Source organism: Hypomesus transpacificus, chromosome 18 (genome assembly GCF_021917145.1).
Source record: "Hypomesus transpacificus isolate Combined female chromosome 18, fHypTra1, whole genome shotgun sequence".
In the NCBI taxonomy this organism is placed as follows: domain Eukaryota; kingdom Metazoa; phylum Chordata; class Actinopteri; order Osmeriformes; family Osmeridae; genus Hypomesus; species Hypomesus transpacificus.
Window position 1 is genome coordinate 178,709 of NC_061077.1, and position 17,460 is coordinate 196,168.

Consider the following 17,460-nt stretch of genomic DNA (forward strand, 5'->3'; position numbering starts at 1 on the left):
GACTCTCTCTGTGTCATGACTTTGACTCCCCATGACTCTCTGTGTCGTGACTTTGACTCCCCGTGACTCTCTCTGTGTCGTGACTTTGACTCCCCATGACTCTCTGAACACAAAGGGTTTCTTGTGAACACGAGGCAGGATAAAAACACAAGACTGCATCGTCTCTCACCCATCTGGGGAGAGCCAGATTCATTCTTGGTCAAATTCCTTCACTTTCCCCTTATTCCGCAATCTTGGAAATACAAATCCTACTTAGCCCCCAAAAAGTATGCTGACACATACTCAGTAGTATGCACACTTGTCTCGTACAAGAGGGTGATATTTTGATGGCTGGTGTGTCCTCGCTGATAATCTTATCTGGTGTGAGTGACTAAGTAAGTAGTCTAAAAAGGAAGTGCAGTCCACATTCCAGCATGCTCTTGCATCACTTAGTCATCTTCTAGAGCCTTTCGAGTCACTGATTAACCATGGCTGACAAATGACCCCTCAGACAAAACAACCCCTCACTATCTCAAAACAAACAAACGCTGCTTCCTTTTGAAGCTCTGGTAGCAACACGCAGGTCCTTTGAACAAGGGTTCGACTGTCTTCTGATTCAGCTTCCTATGCGTGTCTATGAGGTTCTTCCATCGTGTGCTCCTTCCGCATGGAGAATTTAAAAAACGAGAGAAGTCTTCCGTTTCATATCTCCCTCCCCTAATTTTTCCTTTTCACTCCATTATTGCCGTCTGAGATCTGATAACGAAGGGTTGGAAAGAGGGAAGGGGGGAAAGTGGGAGGGATCCAGGTAGGGCCTTGCGTGTGTGTGTGGGGAGGGGGGGGGGAATTCCAAGACATTCCAGGCCTCTTCCTTGAACAAACAGTGGGGAAAAACGCAGAACGGTTTTCCGGTGGCCAAGGCTTACTCACCAGAGAAACGCTGAGGGGCTGGGGGGGGTTGGATTTTGGGGGGGGATGGGGGGGGTGGGGGGAGGTTCACTCAACATCCCACCCACTCCGAGGAGCATTCCGCAGACCTGTCTGCTCGCCCATCATTAGGCAAGACCACCTGCCGGCAAATCAGGACCCTCATCCCAATCCCGGTTTAGCTGGCTAACCCCATACTGCTCACCGACAGCCCTCATGGGGTTATGCACACAACGTAGAGCGCAAGTGATATACAGCAGCTATACACACACCATAAACAGCCTATATGGTCCCCTAGATCGACTGCGGAGAGCAACTGTCGTGCTTCGGTTACACGCACCCAATTACACTGTGTGGCCCCTTTTAGTATCTATGGAAGGACGGATCATCTCTTCGCTTATTGGAGACAGGTGTTGCACTGCTATAAACCTGCCACTGAAGGACTTCTTTAAGAGAGGACTCAAAAGGAGAGGAGAGGATCCACAAAGAGGTAAAAAGAAGAAGCCTTGTTAAGCCTCGAGGGGACGACTATACTGGCATCAGGTTGAGCCGAAACAAAAACAGCTGATAAACGGAGCGGGAGAGATAACATTTCCTTGTACCCTCGACGCCTATCCATCAAGTTGGCATCCTCCTTCCATCACTCCCAGGCCTTTTGCTGTGGCTTTCTCTGTGTGTATGTCTGTGTGTGTCTGTGTGTCTGTGTGTGTGTCTATAGTGCTTCTCTCTCACTCACTCTCTCTCTTTCTTTTTTACGGGCAAAGGAAAAAGAGAAATTACAACAAACATGTTCCCTTTCCCTTACACAAAATAAAGCCCCGGGCCTTCATGTTTAAGTCCTGAATCCCTCACTTCATTTGTTTCAGACCGTGGCTTCATTGTGTCGTGAAGCATCACAAATGGCTCCGGTTTGATTTTGTCACATTATCTGACAATTCGGTGCGTGGCACAATTAAATGTGGTAACATTTCTCTGAACAGTTGCTCACGGAGCAGACAAAGGATGGGAAGATTCAGCACTGCGGCTTGTCTCTTATCGGCTCCTGCAAGGTGTAACTCAACAATGGGGGGGGGGGGGGGGCGCGCATCTCAGTCTGAGAGTGGCTTTTGCGTTTCTCATCATTCAGTCTCGGAACGCGTCAGAGAGGCCCAGTAAACAGAGATAGCACATTCAAACCTGGAGGAAGGCGGTTGGCTTGTCCGTGCAGGGAGAGAAATACTACTTGGGTGTTTTAAAGAGTGCCCGCCGGCGTGTGTGTTTACTGAAATCTCAGGGAGGGCAACCTCGGCAAGATGAAGGTGTTATCCTAGCGAGGCTGGCTTCCGCAGAGTGGAGGGGTGAGGGAGGAGACATGATGCAGAGAGGCGTCCATCTCCACAGAGCTTTGGTCGCTCTTTCGGAGTGGTAAATGACAAACAAAACATCCCCAAAAATTCCAAGTCCACACCTGTACAAGGAATTTGTTCTTGGTTCAAATAAACCCCCCCCCCTCTAACTCTCTTCTCCCTCTCTACCTTTCCACATCAATCATCTTTTTTTTCCCTCAGCAAACTCATCCTCAAAACTCATCATTACCAGAGAAAGTTACACAAAGCCCTTTTTTTTCTCCTTCCTTCCACATCTTGACAACGTGCCTCCCCACCCTGCTCAGCCAAGCATTCCTCTGTCTCTCCTGACTATTGAAAATGTGGAGAATGAGGAGAAAGGAGAGAAGGGTACAATGAGAAAGCGGCAGGTAGAGTCTTGTCGGGCCGTACTAACATCCACAGTCTCCTGAGCGCATGGTGGTTGCACACAAGATGAGATCCAACTTGACTTTCTTAATTAAAATTTTGCGCTATAGCGAGCCTCAGAACTCCTTCTTCATGGGAAAGAGGAATGCAATCTAATCATCTTGGTCAATTTGATCCACAGAAAAAAACAAATGATTCTATCAGACTGGCAGTTCACATGAAGCATCACAGGTTTTAGCCAATGTTTTGAATGAGGTGTTCAAGCTGTCTGTTTTTTCTTACAGGCCATGCCATACAGTAAAGGATTAGACCTAAGCGTGAAAAATGCATAGGCCTATTAGCATGTAAGTAGTGTAGAGTACTGCACTGTGCAAACATCCTCGTCCTACAAACGTCCTACAAACCTCCAAAATGGTATTGATCTTATTTATGACAAAAAGGAATAATTAGTTCTATTCACCATTTAATTGAGTCTTAATTTTCAGTATTTAAGCACTTAGCCCTCAGCACATTAGGTTATGTGAAATAGGATGCTCAGCTAAATCTTTTGTGCCAAGACCCTCTCGAAACTCAAAGCACTCACGCCAAAAAAAGACACATTCTCGACAGTGATCGCTAGAGCCAACAACCTTCCCTTCGCACAACAGAGAAAAAGAAAAGAAAAATAATGGTATGTTGGCTACTCACCATTAGAAAAGGTTAACAGTACCGTTTTTCATGTCTGGACAGGAAATATAAGGAGTTTTTATGTGTGTGCCAGATTTTACCAAACACCACTGGTGACACCAGTGAAGAAGAGCACGATGGGCTCCGATTGGCCCCACCACTGGTGACACATTTACATTTAGCAGACGCTCTTATCCAGAGCGACTTACAGTAAGTACAGGGACATTCCCCCTGAGGCAAGTAGGGTGAAGTGCCTTGCCCAAGGACACAACATCATTTTTGGCCACTGCTGGGAATCGATCCAGCAACCTTCCGATTACCAGCCCAATTCCCTCACCGTTTACCTGACTCCCAGTGAAGAAGAGCACGATGGGCTCCGATTGGCCCTTAGCGAGTTCTAGAAGCCCTGAAACCTTCTCCCCCCAGGTCTGTGAGGCCTGCATGAGTGGTTGACTTTGAACGACTGCCAGCATTGTCAAGCACCCGCAGAAGCCGAGGAGTAACAAGCCTCGCTTGCATGCGTTGAGGGCAAACATAGGCACAGTCATGGCAGATATTAGGCCTTATTAGTCACGGCTATACAAACCCTCTCATCGTGCCTGACTAATGACTTCTTGGCGAAAAGAACTAACAAGAAAAGCAAAAAGTTTGAACTAACTTCCCCCAAAAAGTGGTCCGTATCTAAGACTGCAGCTGGCTGAAATGTATTTCATGTCTTCTGTTTCCTTCTGTTTCGCACCTCACATTCAGGAAGCTCTGGCCTGTTCTGAAGCGCAGACAAGCCTGATCTGTTCATTCGTTCTCTGCGTCCTGCTTCTGCCTGTTACCCTTTCTTCCTCAGACTAGTCAAATAAGAAACTTACATTAGTCAGTTTTCCACAGAACCTAAACTTTGGCGATAACACAGAGGGAACATGTTTGTCAACTGTGAAACTCCATCCCCGGTAAATACCCCCGTGTCGCAGGTCACTTGAAGAGCTTCTCTCTCTGACTTTGAGACGGCCCACTGACAGGGTCGAATATCAGGAGTCAAACATCAGGAAAGTTACTTGTTGTCCTTCAAGGTGTTTATCAAAGAAGACACACCCACCACAATTTCAGGTCAGCCTGGGAAAAGCCCAGGCATCACCATGACAACCAAGCTCCTAAAATGACTCAGGTGTCCCAATGTATCGGAGTGAAGTTAAAAAATTGATTCAGGGAGCCTAGAGCTATTTAATTCACAAACCACTAATCTTAAAAGAATCAAAGAATCTCTCAAAGTGATGAACTACTGCCGGGAGTTTAAACACCCTTTTACACAACACTGACGTCTGCCATACCATATCTATGAAATACAACCACCCAACATTATTGGACATGCGAATGGCTCAAAAGAACAAAGTCCCCACCTCTTACTGCCAGTTGAGACCGAGGCAGCAGTGTCGGAAACATACCGTTCACGAACGCACAAAGCAATAAAGGCGTCTTACCGTCCACGCAGTGTTCCACGTCCTCCAGGTTACGCAGCGTGATTCTCATGAGGCTGGAGTTCAGCATCAGCTCGTTTTTGTGTGCAGGCCACATGTACTCCGGGGCGAGGTTCACAAAGAAAATGCGCGTGTCGCCCGTGGCAACCTGGTTGTCACAGATGCCCGGGTCCCCGAAGCCACCGATCATCACCTTGTTTCCGCCATCCAGAAGAATCTCACCATTGACCGTGGTTTTACCCTTCAGGTACCGCCAAACTCTCACCTGTACAAAGGTCACGGGAGACAGGACAACGGGGTCAAGATATTTTTTGTTTATGCTTCTCCAGAGAGGTTCTCCTCAATAAAATAGGTCACAGACAAGCTCACGTCTTTTTTAATCATGTTCAATCTGTCATTTTGGTGACACTTTACCCTAAGTGTACTTAGGCACTGTGGTAATACCTGTGGTAATAGCGTTGTCATTGCATAGGAATACTTATGTAATTACATGGTATTATGGTTTGGCAGTATGGGTTATTACACAGGGGTAAATATGAGGGTGGAATGACAACATACTGCATGTGTTCCGCAGTAACCTTGGCTAATCGCATCAGAGCAGACGGTTTCTCTTCATTGGACAGATTTCCCTTTTTAGGCTCCTCTGTGGACTCATTCCATTTTGGTGGTGGGTGGTTTCCGTTTCCCAGAATGGGAGAAGTGTGCCTCTAATCTGCTCCCTCTGAATCTCATGTCATGGGACAGACACAGCGCTGTCAGAATACCACAGGCACTGCCTACTGCTTGTTTTTTTTAAATGGAAAGATTTGTGGACAGAAAATGTGTTGTGTATGTTTGTTTTTTCGTGTTATAAATGGCCAAGACTAGATCATTCTATTTGTGTAAGACGGATGTATGAGTTAGCTGAGGTAGGCTGTGTTGCTGTTTCCCTATAAAGAAAGATCTGAGCTTGTTGATTTTTTTCAGCAAGGTTGTGGACCATCCCTTTGCTGCTCACACGACTACAAGAGAGCAGTTCAGCACCTGCTGTAACTAAAACAAAGCCCTGGACTCTGGGTTGTGCCAGGACTATAATCTGCACAGCAGTAACACTAGTCATTTATACTAGGCCTTGTGTTTAATGGGATCGTCTTGCATGTATGAAGTTCTGTAATGGAAGTCAAAGTTCATGGCGGTTCACAGCATGTGAATACAGCATCGGATGTTTGGGGTGATTACATACATGAGTGGCCCAGCCCTGTAGTATAATTGATGATGGTTTAACTCATACGAAACCTCCAAATGCTGGACACATTTAAAAACCATGTTGTTAAAACTGTGCTCACAGCTCGAACAGTTCTTTCACTTGACGGCAAGGGGCTAAGCACCACACCTGATGCCGACTAAAATATTTTTGGGGATGGAACACAAATATTAGAAGTTGAAAGAAACGTCAGCTGTCACATTCGATTTTGTATTTAATCGTAACATTGGCTAGGCTAGCCTACTACTCTGACAGGTGCTATTTTTCTATTAGCCTACATATCGCACGACGCATACAGTATTGAGTTTCTGAGCGACTTTGTAACATTTTCGTATTGGACTAGTCATGGGCAGTCAATGAATTCAACACAAACTGAAGTAACGTTGGGGCTAACTTACCTTGCAAGAGTAGGTATTGTGCACAGGATCCATGTTCATGATTTCCTCTACGGTACCAGTCAAAACTACGTTTGCCTCCTCTTCCCTTTTTTCCAACTCCTTCTCCGGGCAACTTCCATGACATCGTTGACAGAAAACCGCGACTATGAGCATTGCACACCCGTACAAGTGTATCCGTTGTGAACCCATGGTCACAAAACGGAACGCAAAAAAGTTACGAAAAGATTAAATTGCTTCACGACGCCAGGTATTAACTGTGATAAGCAATAACCGCTCTTTAGAATAGCCTAAAATCCTGTCCCAACTTCCCTACAGACCACGAATCTCCCTCAATTTGAACCAAATGTCATGCATCTGCTGCACGATCTGTGCTCCCTCGCTGCAAGCCGGCAGAGAGAAGAAAAGGGTAGGATTCTCTCTCAAGGAATGCGCTGCTCTTCTCCCCCTCTCTCACACTCGGTTCTTTCAGAATGACGTTCCTGATTTGCATGTAGTCTGAATTGCTGATATGGGCAGTGAAGGGACCTGGTTTGCGGGTTGAGGATGGCTGTTGCTGACAGTGGTGTAAAACGCCACCCATTGGAGAGATTGCGCCCCAGACGACACAATATCCACATGGGAAACAATGGTTTTAGGGCAAGTGCAAGTGGCATTAAATCTCTTTATTATTTGGGTAACTTCTAATGGTGATGAAAAAGCATTTGTAATTTATTACTTCCCTTTAATAAGCTTGTTGATTATAAACATTAGGCATACAAAACACATCGATAAATGTAGAATCCCTTTGTTATTTGGACATTATTACTCGCAAATGGCGTGCAAGAAACTTTTAGGTTTCATAAATACTTTTTATGTAAGCTACTACTATGTATACTATGTACAAACTAGGTTTAATCACTTGTAAATAGCCTAAATATCTTAAAATAAATAATCTATGAGTTTAATAACGACCAAATAAGCAGCCTTGAACTACGTTGAATAGTATTTGCCCCACCACTAAAATCTGATAATTCCTCGTATTAAAGATTTCCATCCTAAATGTCTGTAAATGGTTCCGTGTGTTTTGTTACAGCCCCCATTGAGGAACAGACACTGCAGCCATTTCCCCTCTTTCAAAAGCTGTAATTTTAACTACCCGTCAATCTATTCCTGGAAAATGACAGGCTTGGCGATGCGCAATAGGCCTACTGACAAACTATATTCGCAGAAATTGTTCATGTTACAGTAGCTCTTATTTTATTTCTCACTCAAAGGCTCAATTCAGTTCATCTCTCTTTATTGCTACCAAAACAAATTTAAGATCTAATATTCGGCTCAGTCATACTTATACATTGGTTTGTTGAGGTAATATTACTTTAACCCTAATTTATAGCTGAAGTGCAAGAAAGCCTAATAATAATAGTTTGATCTGAGCAGAGTTGTCTTCAGTACTCTCTACAAAGAGAATGTTTCTGACTATGGGGCATGTTTCCCAGCCGAGAACCATCCAAATCATGAAACATCATGTTTCATCTCACCATCAATTGTCTTGTGACAGTACCTCTCATCCCTCAAATATTTCAACACAAAGGTGTCCAGAAGTAAACAAGCTTTAACAAGCAGCCATCTTTGGGAAGACTGTTTCATTGGTTATTTGTCAAGAAAACAGTGAAGGAGAAATAATTATAGAGAAAAAAAAAAGAAACATGCTGACTTTTAGAAGTAGTATTACAAATGTTCCCACACATTACTTCTGTTAGATTTTTATATAGATTTGGTTTGGTCTCTTGCTCCTATCTAATCTTTCATGAGGGATTGTTTCACAGTAAACAGTACGCAACACTGGTAAATACCAAAAACAGGATAATGTGGGCACTGGGACATTATCTAGCCATGTGACTGTGTGTTCTGGTCTTGTGAACCCTCTGCCTCTCTGCCTCTTAATATAAGCAAATGTTTACAGTCTCACAGACAGTGATCATGTCCAAAAAGCTACGTGCATTAAACCTACCTGTAAAATTATTACATATATATAACATATATATATATACTTAAGGGAACAAAACATAGTTTTTATATGAATATTGTGGATCCAAGAAAAAGAAGGGTGAATTATTTTAGCTTTGAAAAAATTGCAGTGTAGACTTAAACTTATAGCCCTTGGCCGGCTGTTGACTTTACTGCAACACTGTGGGTGTACTCGCATTGTCATAATCCCATGTCCAATCAATGAAATTGTCGCAGTTCAACTATCAACGTAACTTATATTCTTCTTTGTGCCATACGTAGTCTACTGTGAATGATTCATGTAAGTGATATCCCCCAATGCATACTACATAAATAATGCACAATGCCTCCTATAATTAATCACTATCTGTTCTGTGTTGTCAAAATTGCGTTGTGAATATCCTTTAGGTTGTGAATAGGAATTTCCCCTTGCCCCAGTCTTTTAGTATTCTGCGTGTGTGTGTGTTAAACTACTCACAAAAGATTCACAAGCCACCATTAGCGCAAGTAACCCCATTCCTGTACACAGACACACACACACACTTACACACTAACCCATGCAAGCTCTCACACACACACACACACACACTAACTCATGCAAACTCACACACACACACACACACACACATTCCAACGTTATCAAAAGAGTCTGCTGTAGCTCTTTTGTTTTCCAGAGGACAAGCTTATCCCCATTATCAGGTATCAGCTTGGGAACATAATAGGGAGGCTGGCTTCCTTGGCATCTGCCCGTGTCCACGGTCACAGTGTCCAGTATCCTCGCCAGCGTAGCAAAGCCTACAGACATGGCTTGTTTTTACTGTCTCTCCGTGCAACTATCCTGACTGAAAGCCCAGCATGGAAGCTCTCCTTAAGTTACCGAGCAATGTGCTCGGTCTAGAGTATTATGATAATGACATTTGTTTTCTTGTTTCAAGGAGAAAAGATTAAAAAAGATTAAAATAATGTTGTTTTGGTTGCTTCCGAGTGTATCATAAAACCCCTCTCGTTCTCTTTTCTGCATGATAATACTCAATTTGAATATGATAATATACATAACTGTTGTAGAACCCCCTAACAAACTACAAAGACTCTAAAATCCATAACAGCACACAGCACAAAATTGCATGTTTGCATCTTGTCAAATTGTTCCATAGTTTTGTAGGCTCTGTCACAAAGTTACAGTAAGATGTGTGAGTGGCTGGTCCAGGAGAAAACAGTGCTCTGGCATTTGCCAATGACATTCAATCCCATCGGAGTCTCCTCTCCCAAGGCAAACAGTGGATGTGCAGCAAACAGCCAGTGTTTAGCTGGACAGGTTGTCGACTGCCAGGTGTTGTCCTGCTTTGTGATCTCAAGTCTATACAGGAGAGTGATTCTCACACCTGGTTTTATCTTCCCTGTTTCGCTGGAATGCTCATGCCTCTCTCTTTCTCTTACACGCACACTTTTATTTTCTTCTCCAGTAGGGTAGAAGAGATTGAACGTTATATTCCAGGTGAAGAGAGGGAGAGAGAGAGAGAGACAGAGACAGAGGGAGACAGAGAGAGAGAGAGAGAGAGAGAGAGAGAGTGAGAGAGGGAGAGAGGGAGAGAGGGAGAGAGAGACAGTGAGAGCTAGCAGACACTCTTATCTACTGTTTGAGTAGAGGTGCAATGTTTCCTGTAGTCTGTTAACACTGTCAACAAACAGGCAAACAGACCCCATCTGGATGCATTGTGGTGGATGACTGGAACTGTGGCTTGGTAGTGGAGTGTGTCATTCAGATGAACAGACACACTCTACTGCTTTCTCTTTCTCTCACTCTCTCTCTCTCCATCTATCTTTCTCTCTCTCTCACACACACACACACACATACACACACACACACACACACACACACAGAAACACACACACAGAAACAGACACAGATGCAGTATTGGTCCTATCACTGTCTGACCACAGGCATTTATACTCTGTGTGGCAGAACTCATCAAGGAATCTAATTCACTAAAATGACAAAGATTTAGACATGGCTAAACATTGCGTTTCATTACAGTCTCTATCTCTATAATGACAATCTGGAGAACCTGTAGGACAAAGCTCCAGTGGGGTGTTCAGGGCTCTCTCTCTGACAGCACAGAGTACCTCATCTAAACTTAAATGACTGCCAGACACAGTTGCTAACACAGATAGGAAACTGACCCTGAAGAAAACCAGATTAGGCCAATCAGGTATTTCTGTCCCTCTCTTGAAAGAGGGATGGATCGTGTTCACCTTAGTTGAGAGTTACAGTAATAATTCGCATCCGCTGAACAGGCATCGCTATCTGTTATCACTGAGTACTTCTGTGTTGGCTCATACATGTTTACGTAAGTAGGACTGTGAAAACGGAAAATGTACAGTAGGAGATGCAAATGACCTCAGTCTCCGGAATGGCTGTCATATAGCCTACTCAGTGTATGTATTTCCTATAACAGTAACAGCAACATAACTCGGACTAATAGTGAGGGACATTACATTAAGTCTTGGAGACATGCGAGACGTCTGTGTCATAGCTGGGGCTGTCTCCGCAGGATGGCCAGTATTACCGTCCATCTTATTTTATGGATGCTGCTCTTTGGCAGACGTTGTAGCGAGTCCATTAGGAAATGAGCACAATCGGGGCCGCCCAAGTCTCCCAAGCCACCAGAGTAGACAAAATGGAAATTAAAACCTGTCTACTATACATCAGACTAATTTCGTTACCAGGAGTACACACTGTGATAGAAAGAATTTAAGGTTTTCTCAGCAAAGAAAAAACTAGAGTGATTTGGCTCTCAAGTTGCACAGACAGACAATGCAGACTGATGAGTTTGCATTGTCTGAGAGGAAGCAAAAGCGATTGATGATGGTGTTTCTGAAACTTTTGCTTTCGCCTCTTCTCATCCTCTCTATTCCGTCAATCAGCCTTTGATGTAAATTAGATCGAAATGAGCTCTCATTTCCATAACCACGGGCCTACATCTGGTTCTCTAAAAACCTCTTCCATCTGACTCGTGTATTAGCATTAGCATTTGATCAATGCATCTTGGCCCTGGAAGGAACCTATTGAGAATCAATATGGGTATGTATGTATGTATGTATGTACGTACATACGTATGTAAGTATGTACGTATGTACGTATGTATGTATGTATGTACGTATGTACGTACGTACGTATGTATGTACGTATGTACGTACATATGTACGTACGTATGTACGTATGTATGTATGTACGTATGTATGTATGTATGTATGTGTACATATATATGTGCATGTGTGTACATGTTCGGTATGTGCTTGTGGACCTGCCACAATATCTATTGTTGAGTGATGAGTGAAGCACTGCAACAGAGAACATCATTCTACAGAACCTCCTCAATCACAGGCCCCCTCATTCCAAAATGGCCACCCGGTTGCATTAGCCAATTGCTGAGGCGCCATTGTCACTGTGTCAGTGCGTTCTGCTGATTCATCTGACTGATTGCTGTTGACTTAGTTCCATTGAGAGGGTCAGCCTTTTTTGCTATCATTAACCAGCAAGTTTAATATTCTGTATAGACCCTTCTCCAAGGAAGTTAGTTCTCCAGAGTTTTTATTACTTAAAGTTGATTGAATTTCCAATGGTTAATAACACAAAATTACATAAAAGAAAACCCAACAATGCAATACCCGAACCACACCAGACTGAAGAAAGAAAAGTTCTCCAAAGTTAACTGAGCAACTTTAACACTTTTATTGATAGGATTAGGATAGACTACTTTTTTTTCTTCTTTTACTGTAGAGAGGAACAAGACAAATAATTTTCAATGTACCTGTACTTGTACTTATTACATGTTTGAAACAAAACATTGGTTTCATTCCAACAGGCCCCACATAAATTCCTGCCTGTTTTACAAACACTCCTCCATATATGATTTTCGTTATTGTAGTTGGAAGTGTGCAGCACATTTGCTATTTGATGATAGGTGTGGGACCCTTGGTGAGTGCAGAGGCCAGATTGTGGAAGTTAGTGTGCGATGTTTGGATACGGCCAGGTAGTGGACGAGAGCCTCCCACAACATCAGGAAACAGATGTTCACATACATACTTTCACATCTGACTCATATCGAATCACGCCAATGCAATCCCAGAGTCTCTGATGCTTCCTCTCTTGGTAATAGAGGCCAGTGGAAGTGAGAATAACCAACTGGATTTACACCAACGCTTATTGAATATGAATCTGAGTCGTGTTACTGTAACTTATGTTTGATAGAAGGCCACCAAAAAACATATACTTTATTTATGGAATCATAAAGGTTGCTTTGATTAGCTTTGTCTGGAGGGTGAATTTGACCAGTGTCCAGAGGTAGTAGTGTTTGGCTACCAAACACATGCTTGTAGATGTAAAAGAAAATATCGAATTTGCATTACGAGGACAGTGAGCTGGTTGCTAGTGTGACTAAAGAGAATTTGATCAGAATGATGATCAGAACACGTAACAGTTGATACTACTGAACTCCTTTGGTTTTGTCTCCTCAGTTGCACACCGTTTTTTAATGGGTGTCTATCATCTTGTCCCCGAGGTGGAAATGCAAATGTTAAAAGAGAAAATTGTTCTTTTGATCAAAAAGAACCCAAAAGGATGGAGTGAAGATAGATGTTCGGCGTTACTTTTTGACCTGCTATTCATTCTTCATGTCTGTGAGGAGTGGAATGCGTCATAATAGAACCATTTCAAGAGTACTAGCACACACAAAAAAAACAAGAGAAGGAGACAGAGAGCCACAGAAATCAAAGCTCGAGTGATGAAAGTGCTCCCAACATCCTGTCTGTCACTCAACGGAAGCAGCCAGCTGCCTGTTGGGACTTGCGAACCGTCTGTAAATGATGTTTCAGTTAATGCATGCTGGTAAAACAGAACTTAAGCAGAGTACCTGTTTTGTGTGTGTGTGTGTGTGTGTCACTGGGTATGTGTGAGCACACGAGCATGCGTGGGCCTTTGTGCGCTTGGGGGTCAGATGGCTGAGTGGTTAGGGAATCAGGATATTAATCAGAAGGTTGCCGGTTCAATTCACGGCCGTGCCAAATGATATTGTGTCCTTCAACTTGCTTGCCTCGGGGGTGGGGGAATGTCCCTGTACTTTGTACTTACTGTAAGTCGCTCTAGGATAAGAGCGTCTGCTAAATGTGTTCATCCGACTAGGAGAATGTGTCACCTGTTTGTGTGCCGGTAGGAGTGGCCCTAGCTGGTAAAACAGAAATTAAGCAGAGTACCTGTTTTTTTTGTGTGTCGAGTAAGTATGTGTGAGCACACCCATGCATGTTCATCCGACTAGGTGAGTGAGTCACGTGTTTGTGTGCCGGTACGAAGGCCCCTTTCCCCTCTTCACGCACCTCCTCCCGGTGAGTCCCAGAGCAAAGAGCAAACAGACTGGAGACGATGCCTGCAGCGTCTCAATGCCTCATCATTGAAGTATGTCTGGCTGGCCGGAGAGGCCTGTATGCGCACCAGTAAGATCCTACTGATCCAATGTTCGCTTTGTCTTTACGTTTCATTTCTTCCCCCTCGCCTCCTAATTTCCTCCTGAACTCTGTGGGCCGTCTGCTGCAGGTGCTTCCTTTCAGGGCTCCTTTTAAACTGGAGTTGTTGGGATGTGATAAATGCAGACATGATGCAGGCATACACACATGTGTATCTGTGTATGTGTGTGTGTGTGTGGGCATGTCCACCTATTTCTACATCAAAGTCAAACTGTGTGCACAGAGACACACTTTGACAAACACACAGGCAAGCACGGACACACACACACACACACTTATCCGTACGCACACAGGCATACACACCACACCGACGCATACGCAGACACACACAGACACTGGCTCCAGGAAATGTTGCTGACAAGCTTTTTGCCATCCCTCCTCTCTGAATCTGAGCCAAAGGAGAGGTCAATCTCTCAGCACTGTGCTGATGGTGGAGAACACAGCATCTCCTCGAACTGACAATGACTGAAGGAACGGGGGGGATAGACTCTTTATTACTAGCACATCTGCACCTCATATTGAACAAGAACATGTGTAGAAAGAAAACCCACTGACCTTTTGGAACAATTTATAAAATCGTGTGTGTTAATACAACTTGGTTCAGTGAGTTACGAGTGAGTGAGTCATTATGTGCTTGATCAGACTACAGTTATGTACTGTTATGAATCATAAGTTAATCGTTCACTCGGTCAGTTATGCTTTGGGAATGTGAGGGATGACACAGACAAAAAGGGCTCCATCTCTTCAATGTCACACAGAGTTCGTGAGGCACTCTAGAGAGGCTCAACGATTTATCATTTTATTCAATCAATTAGCTTATTCCATTTGGGGCGTGGGCCGTTATTGAACCATTGCTTGACTCAGACATGAATCACAAGGTTTCATTACTGTGTGTCCCCTGGAAATGTCCTGTTGATTTAATTCTCCCATCCATCCAGACGTCCAGCACGATACATCCCTTCTCTGTCCTTTCACTTGGAGATAGTAAAGGCTCTTCTGGAACTGCTTTGATTCAGAAGTTGCCTGACTATGAACAAAACAACCACTATGACTTAATCAAACCTTTGGTTTGGAAAGAAAGGCAAAATGATGAGATTGGATGAGTAGTTTTCTTATTGTCTTCACCTCCTCTAACTGTATTAACCTGTCTGCACCATTAGGATAGAACAATTCCTCAGATCCAAACACGTCTTTGTGGAATCGTATTACACATTCAGGTGTTTCATTAGCTGTATATGTGCTGCTCAGGAACCAGAATCAGACACAGCTTTATTCGCCAAGTAAGTTTGCACAAACAAGGAATTTACTGTGGCAGGAAGGTGCATACGGTAAACATGTTTTAAATTTAAGATGTAGAAAAATATAAAATATGAAAATTAACAACAGTATCTAAATAATACTAGCCAATACTACAAAATGTCAAAAAGTTTATGAAATATAGACAAGATGGGATTCTCAGCCACCTCTCATTGAATGACGATTAAATGCAATGATGAGAAAAATGATAATGATGATGATCTCTGGTGCAGACAAATGTCCATGACATACTGATAAACCAGATAATTTCCCCTCCAAATCAAGAGGTCTATTTATACCTTATCAATGTTTTGCGAATGTCATGCAGAAATAAATTGATGTATCATTTGAAAACGTCATGATTTATGTGCACAATATTTGTATGCTGTGTAACGACCTCTCTGTGTTTTTATGACTTGGTCTGTTTCTTTCTCTGCATCTTGGGTAGGTTTCTCTTTTTGTCAAACTATTTTCAAGGCAATGGGTCTACCTAGTGGTAGACTATTGTAATTACCATTGCAATGTGCAGATATTCTCTGTTGACTTAATATCCACAAACCAGAGCCATTGAAAAATAAGATTTTGAATATTTTTCAATTACTCTGCTATAAACTAGTCATCCATGCGCGTTAGTTGGGGTGGATTCCCTATTATCAAATAACTGAGCATCTTATTGACCGTAACCCTGTTGTTGGCATAGGGTCAAGGTCAGCCGTTTTCCTAACCCTAACCCACATTTTTGAATTTAGGGCTAGGGTCATTTTAATTCAGGCTTAGTGTCTGCTAAAATGATTAAATGTAAATGTAAATTATAACAAGAAGTAGTAGAGAGTTGATTTTTAATAAACATCTGTAACAATACAATAATTTCGTTTTAATTCTGTCAAAGCTATTTGCTTTGGACTTTATTGTAGTTTTGATTTTAGGTTTAAATTATTTATTTTAGGTTTAGATAGGCCGCTATGGAGTGACAACAGGAGCTTGTCAAATAATTCCAATGTACCTGTACTTGATCCGTGAACGGCAAATAAAGTTGAAACTTGAAACATTCTGCGCAGCCCTTGTGAAGGCTACGCAGCGCAATATGATGTTTGAGAATGTGTTGGCGTGCTCCCTGCTAGACCCCTGCCCGTAGCACTTGCTTGCTTGCACCCTTACCTTAACCAGCAGGCTAGCTAAACAGAACAATTCCTACCCACATTTCAAAACAAGACAGAGCAATGAGTTAATTTCTGCCGGAATAAGGACATATTTCTTCGCCGAGACAAGTTCTTAAAGTAAGACTTAGCTATCTTTGTTGTCTGCATGCTTGATAATTCAAGCGCTCATGTAATTTGCTTCAGCAGAGTAACGTAAGTGCTACAGTAGCTAGTTTAGCTGGTGGTGCTACAGTGCTAGGCACCTAGCTTGCTAGCTTTAGCTAACAAATTGTATCGAATCTTGCAGCAAAAAAACAGAAATACGTTAGCATAACAATTCTTCCATCTCTTTGCAGTATTATCTAGCATGTGGCTAGTTATGCATCAATGATCAGCGAACTTGATTGCAGTAGCTTGTTCATCCAAACAGCCTAGATGCGCTACAATAACATTGAGTTAATGACAGTTAAGTTTGTGTAGCTGGAACGAGTATCCAGATTTCTGATGGACGTTGCAGTGAGTTGGTGTTACAATTTCGGGTGTTTAGACTCGCATCTGTTTGAATAGTTATAATATTACCCTACGACTCAAATGTACAGGTCCGGCCATTCCAATGGTGATCATGTCGGGAACAGCCACTGTGCTGCAACAGTTCGTGAGTGGACTAAAGAGTCGCAATGAGGACACGCGAGCAAAGTCTGCCAAAGATCTTCAGCACTATGTTACCACAGAGCTCAGAGAGGTGAGTTGTACTTGAACTACTTGTGCAGTAGTCTAGTACACGTCTCCTAAATGGCTATCATGTACGTTCCCGAGACTCTTAAGTCTCCGAGGCCTATTGAAGTGCAGCCGTGGTGCTGTTGATTACCTTTATATCCATCCTTATTCAGTCGTTATTAGCAGTGGTATAAGATGATTAAAACGTGTTATGCTTTATACTTAAATGTTTTTGTGTGTTTCGAATGTTACCCCAAGTTGAGCCAAGATGAGGCCACCACATTCTATGATGAGTTAAACCACCACATATTCGAGCTGGTGTCCAGCTCGGATGTAAATGAGAAAAAAGGAGGGATTCTCGCCATAGGTAAGTCTAGTCAGACGCAT

At 43.0% G+C, this 17,460-nt stretch overlaps 2 protein-coding genes across 3 annotated transcripts in view; one reads left to right on the forward strand and one right to left on the reverse strand.

The window, feature by feature from the left end:
- Window positions 1-6,905, reverse strand: part of LOC124480717 (agrin-like) — a 38,964-nt gene extending 32,059 nt beyond the window's left edge. Inside the window, exons 1-2 of the mRNA XM_047040280.1 lie at window positions 6,416-6,905; window positions 4,778-5,039 (exon numbers count right to left, since the gene is read on the reverse strand). Of these exons, the coding sequence (XP_046896236.1) occupies window positions 4,778-5,039; window positions 6,416-6,604 (451 nt within the window). The 5' untranslated portion in view covers window positions 6,605-6,905. The remainder of the gene's footprint in view (window positions 1-4,777; window positions 5,040-6,415) is intronic.
- A 9,423-nt stretch (window positions 6,906-16,328) lies between these two features.
- mtor (mechanistic target of rapamycin kinase) overlaps window positions 16,329-17,460 on the forward strand; it is a 75,382-nt gene continuing 74,250 nt past the window's right edge. For both annotated transcript variants that reach the window (XM_047040991.1, XM_047040992.1), the window contains exons 1-3: window positions 16,329-16,494; window positions 16,956-17,098; window positions 17,332-17,440. In XM_047040991.1, coding sequence (XP_046896947.1) covers window positions 16,970-17,098; window positions 17,332-17,440 — 238 coding nt within the window. In that variant the 5' untranslated portion in view covers window positions 16,329-16,494; window positions 16,956-16,969. The remainder of the gene's footprint in view (window positions 16,495-16,955; window positions 17,099-17,331; window positions 17,441-17,460) is intronic.